The 6,000-nt window shown below is 41.5% G+C and overlaps 1 gene segment (V, D, J or C); it reads right to left on the reverse strand.

The window, feature by feature from the left end:
* Positions 1–537: 537 nt before the first annotated feature.
* On the reverse strand, positions 538–1,081 carry LOC119807242. The segment is given in 2 exon segments: positions 538–896; positions 1,018–1,081. Coding segments are annotated over 2 exon segments (408 nt in total).
* Between the last annotated feature and the right edge of the window lie 4,919 nt (positions 1,082–6,000).

Consider the following 6,000-nt stretch of genomic DNA (forward strand, 5'->3'; position numbering starts at 1 on the left):
GCCAGAGAAGGGTGTCCAATACCTCTGAACTACTGTTATATTCAGTTTCTGGCATTAATGTGGCTGTTGGTAATCAAACCCAGCTCCTAAATGAAAGTACCCAGTGCTCTTAACCAATAAGTCAGCATCTGAGAGTTGGGATTTTATCATAGCTTGATTGTAACACAGTTATATAATAATATCCTTGCAAAGATTATCCCAGCTGCATATAATTGTATGTTTATGATTGTCTCTCTCTCTGTGTGTGTGCGTGTGTGTGTGTGTGTGTGTGTGTGTGTGTGTGTGTGCATGTGTGTGGTAACATCTCTATTGGATGCTTTTTAGCTGTTCATACTTTTCTGTTCATCAGGAAAAATTTTTCTATTTTTTATGGAGGTAATGAAAAGAAGACCTGTGATTTTAGTACTCGTGTTTGGAAAGAGGACAGAGATTTATGTCATAGAAAAATTCCTCTGACCCCTGCACAAAACATCATATTGACATTAATAACTTAATAAACAGAATCAGCAGCTGCAGAAACAAGAAGGAACAATTTGGTCAGCCTGGGCTCTCACTTCTGTTTTCCTGGGTGATTTTTGTCATGACTTGAATCACTGTGGGAGGCCAATTGTAATACTGTTGACAGTAATAAGTTGCAACATCTTCAGACTTCAGGCCACTGATCTTGAGAGAATACTGTGTGCCAGATCCACTGCCACTGAACCTTGTTGGGACTCCATCGGCCAAGCTGTTTGCATCATAGATCAGGAGCTTAGGAGGATTCCCTGGTTTCTGCTGATACCATGCTAAATTACTGTAAATGTTTTGACTGGCCTGGCATGTGATGGTGACACTCTCTCCCAGAGACGCAGGAAGGGATGCTGGAGACTGGGTCATCTGGATGTCACATCTGCCACCTGAGGTTGGAAATTGAAAACAAATTTCCCACACAATGAATTATGCTAAGAAAACTTTCACAGAGACAATGAAGGACTGACTACACTCAAATGAATAAATTTCCAGTGTTGTCTTCCTTACCTGAAAGCCAGAGCAACAGCAACCCCAGGAGAGGAGTGGAGATCATCATGTCTGTGTGTGATGAGTCTGAGGCTGAGTCCAGCTCAGGGTATGACCTGTCTTTGAAGAAGTTATTGGTACAGAGGGCTGTGGTCTTGTCACATGCAAATCAGCAATAGTGGTACTTAGCCACAGGACTGCCCAAAAGATTCATTATAGGCATGTTGTTGTCTTAGGTCTCAGATCAGAGTATATGTGTCTTTATAGGGAAAGAACTCATCTTTTGACAACAAAGAACAGCACTAGTCTATTACTTGAACTTTATTTTGATTCCTGTTTTATATAATGTAGAATTTGCTTGTTATGTTACCCTTTATGGCAGGGGCTGTCAAATATAGTACAATTCTAGAAAGAACACAAATCATTATAAGATCATTTTATAGGTAATTGTAGGTATTAATGAGCCAATGTAGCTACTTATTTTTTTCTATTTATATATGGGATTGTATTTTAATTAATTCATTTATCTTTCCATTTTCATTCTTTGAATCCCCCCTACAACCCCCTTTATTCTTTTTGAAATCCATGGTTTATTTTTCATTACTTTTTTGTGTTTTTTTGAGACAGGGTTTCTCTGTAGCTTTGGAGACTGTCCTCCACTAGCTCTTGTAGACCAGGCTGGCTGTGAATTCACAGAGATCCGCCTGCCTCTTTTTCCCAAGTGGTGGGAGTAAAGGGGTACACCACCATTGCCCAGCTACATTATAATTTTATGTATGTAGGTGTTGTGGATACGTAAACAGCCATAAATAAAAACTGATAAATCCATTTAATTTTACTTGTATGTATGTTTTTGGGACTGATCATTTGGCCATGGGAAATCAATTGGTGTGCTCTTTTCTGGGGAGTAGTACCTCTATTTCTGCCAGCATTACCCTATATCTTTAATTCTTTGGGTAGAACTAGTTTCCCATGGACTTTTTCAGTTAGTCATGTTTTTGGTGTCTTCCCTGTTCAGTTCATATTTGGTTAATAATGTTGGTGATACTTACATGTTTTTCTCCTTAAGTTACCAAGAAGCAAAATCTCACAGCAGACTCTATGTTCTTATGGTTCCCACAATCTTTTCACCAGCATTTCCAGAAATGTTTCCTGAGCCTTGGGCATTGGAGTGTTGTGTTGATGTATCCATTGACCTCCACAGCTCACCATGCAGTTTCTTGCTCATAATGATTCTCACAAAAGTTAAGGAAAACATCTTGAAGATGTTATTTTTCAGGAAATGCGGAATCTCTTATATTTAAAACATCCTTTTGGGTAATCAATATAATTTTACTTATTTATGACCACTCAACTATACATAAATTACTTATATCAAGAGTATCCAAGGTCATGGAGTTTCTTCCTTTCCAACTGTGCATAAAAAGTTCCTTCCTAAACCGGGCGATGGTGGCGCACGCCTTTAATCCCAGCACTCGGGAGGCAGAGGCAGGCGGATCTCTGAGTTCGAGACCAGCCTGGTCTACAAGAGCTACATCCAGGACAGGCTCTAGAAACTACAGGGAAACCCTGTCTCGAAAAACAAAAAAAAAAAAAAAAGTTCCTTCCTAGATTCAGGAATTGTATCTAGGATTATATTGATATTGAATGTTCCTCGGAGCATTCCATTTTTTAACAGACTGCACTTAACAAGAGTTACTATCTTTAAAAATATGAGTTTCTCTCAGAATTGTCATTTATTGTCCTTGAATGTACAATGGTTCCTAAACTTGGAAATAATGTGAGCACCAAATCATTTTTTCTTTTTCTTTTCTTTAATTTTTTATTGAAAACGTCCACCTTCTCAGCTGCTCCCAGTTCCCTCCCCTCCTCCCCAATCCATCTCTCTCTCCCTCTCCAGTCCAAGGAGCAGTCAGGGTCCTCTACTTTATGGGAAGTTCAAGGTCCTCCCCGCTCCTTCCAGGTCCAGGAAGGTGACCATCCAAACAGACTAGGTCCTCACAAAGCCCGTCCATGCAGTAGAATCAAACCACAGCACCACTGTCCTTGGCTTCTCGGTCAGCCTCCACCATCAGCCACCCTCAGAGAGTCCGATTTGGTCGCATGTTCCATCAGTCCCATTCCAAGTGGACTTGGTGGTCTCCCATTAGTTCTGTCCTGCCGTCTCAGTGGGTGAATGCGTCCCTCATGGTTCTGACTTTCTTTCTCATGATCTCTCTCCATCCGCTCCTCATCAGAACTTTGGGAGCTCAGTCCGGTGCTCCAATGTGGGGCTCTGTCTCTATCTCCATCCATCGCCAGGTGAAGGTTAAGGCTCACAGTAAGCCCATCCATGCTGTAGAGTTCACATTCATTGCCGTTGTCCTTGGTTTCTCAGTCCTCCTCCACCATCAGCCACATTCAGAGAGCCCGGTTTGGTCCCCTGTTCCATCAGTTCCATTCCAACTGGACTTGGTGGTCTCCTGTTAGATCTGTCCCACCGTCCCTGACTTCCTTGCTCATGATCTCCCTCCTTTTGCTCCTCATTGGGACCTTGGGCGCTCAGTCCGGTGCTCCTGTGTGGGGCTCTGTCATTTTCTCCATCCAATGCCAGGTGAAGGTTCTATGGTGATATGCAAGATATTCATGAGTATGGCAATAGGATCTAGACATTTCTGGCACCCTCTCCTCAGCTGCCCAAGGACCTAGCTGGGGGCGTCTTCCTGGACACCTGGGAACCCCTCTAGAATCAAGTCTCTGCCAACCCTAGAATGGCTCCCTTAAGTAAGATATATAATTCCTTGTTCCCATATCCACCCTTCCTATATCCCAACCATCCTATTCCCCCAAGCTCTTCCCATCCTCCACTTCACACTTTTCTCGCCCCCACCCCCCCCCCCCCCCATCCCACCCCACCCCTATGTTCCCATTTTTTGTCCGGCAATCTTGTCTACTTCCAGTATCCAGGAGGATAACTATATGTTTTTCTTTGGGTTCACCTTCTTATATAGCTTCTCTAGGATTTTTAGGAATTATAGGCTCGATGTCCTTTATTTATGGCTAGAACCCAATTATGAGTGAGTACATCCCATGTTCATCTTTTTGGGTCTGGGTTACCTCACTCAGGATGGTGTTTTCTATTTCCCTCCATTTGCATGCAAAATTCAAGATGTCATTGTTTTTTACCGCTGAGTAGTATTCTAGCATGTATATATTCCACACTTTCTTCAACCATTCTTCCACTGAAGGGCATCTAGGTTGTTTCCAGGTTCTGGCTATTACAAATAATGCTGCTATAAACATAGTTGAACAGATGCTTTTGTAATATGATTGGGCATCTCTTGGGTAAATTCCCAAGAGTGGGATTGCTGGGTCCTGGGGTAGGTGGATCCCAAATTTCCTGAGAAACCTCCACACTGCTTTCCAAAGTGGTTTCACAAGTTTGCATTCCCACCAGCAATGGATGAGTGTACCCCTTACTCCACATCCTCTCCAGCAAAGGCTATCATTGGTGTTTTTGATTTTAGCCATTCTGACAGGTGTAAGATGGTATCTTAACGTTGTTTTGATTTGCATTTCCCTGATTGCTAAGGAGGTTGAGCATGTCCTTAAGTGTCTTTTGGCCATTCGAACTTCTTCTGTTGAGAATTCTCTGTTCAGTTCAGTGCCCCATTTTTTAATTGGGTTAATTGGCATTTTACCGTCTAGTCTCTTGAGTTCCTTATATATTTTAGAGATCAGACCTTTGTCAGTTGTAGGGTTGGTGAAGATCTTTTCCCAGTCAGTAGGCTTCCTTTGTGTCTTAGCGACAATGTCCTTCGCTTTACAGAAGCTGCTCAGCTTCAGGAGGTCCCATTTATTCAATGTTGCCCTTAATGTCTGTGCAGCTGGGGTTATGCGTAGGAAACGGTTCCCTGTACCCATTTGTTGTAGAGTACTTCCCACTTTCTCCTCTATCAAGCTCAGTGTGTTCAGATTAATATTGAGGTCTTTAATCCATTTGGACTTGAGTTTTGTGCATGGTGATAGATATGGATCTACTTTCATTCTTCTACAGGTTGACATCCAGTTATGCCAGCACCATTTGTTAAAGATGCCCTCTTTCTTCCATCATGTACTTTTGGCTCCTTTATCAAAAATCAGGTGTTCGTAGGTTTGTAGTTTAAGATCTGGGTCTTCTATATGATTCCATTGGTCAACTTCTCAGTTTTTATGCCAATACCAAGCTGTTTTCAATACTGTAGCTCTGTAATAGAGTTTGAAGTCAGAGATGGTAATGCCTCCAGAAGTACCTTTATTGTATAAGATTTTTTTGGCTATCCAGGGTTTCTTGTTTTTCCATATGAAGTTGATTATTGTCCTCTCAATCTCTGTGAAGAATTTTAATGGGACCTTGATTGGGATTGCATTGAATCTATAGATTGCTTTTGGTAGAATTGCCAATTTTACTATGTTGATCCTCCCAATCCAAGAGCAGGGGAGATCCTTCCATTTTCTGGTATCCTCTTCAATTTCTTTCTTCAAAGACTTAAAGTTCTTGTCAAATAAATCCTTCACTTCCTTGGTTATAGATACTCCCAGATATCTTATGCTATTTGTGGCTATTGTGAAAGGTGATACTTCTCTGATTTCCCTCTCTGCTTCCTTATCCTTTGTGTATAGGAGGGCAACTGATTTTTTGGAGTTGATCTTGTAGCCTGCCATGTTACTGAAGGAGTTTATCAGCTGTAGGAGTTCTTTGGTGGAGTTTTTGGCGTCGCTTATGTACACTATCTTATCATCTGCAAATAATGAAAGTTTAACTTCTTCCTTTCCAAATTGAATCCCCTTGATTCCCTTATGTTGTCTTATTGCTATTGCTAGAACTTCAAGCACTATATTGAAGAGATAAGGAGAGAGTGGACAGCCTTGTCGTGTTCCTGAATTTAGTGGGATAGCCTTGAGTTTCTCTCCGTTTAATTTGATGTTAGCTGTCGGCTTGCTGTAAATAGCTTTTAGTATATTTAGGAATGACCCTTGTATCCC

Source organism: Arvicola amphibius, chromosome 2, assembly GCF_903992535.2.
Source record: "Arvicola amphibius chromosome 2, mArvAmp1.2, whole genome shotgun sequence".
Lineage (NCBI taxonomy): Eukaryota > Metazoa > Chordata > Mammalia > Rodentia > Cricetidae > Arvicola > Arvicola amphibius.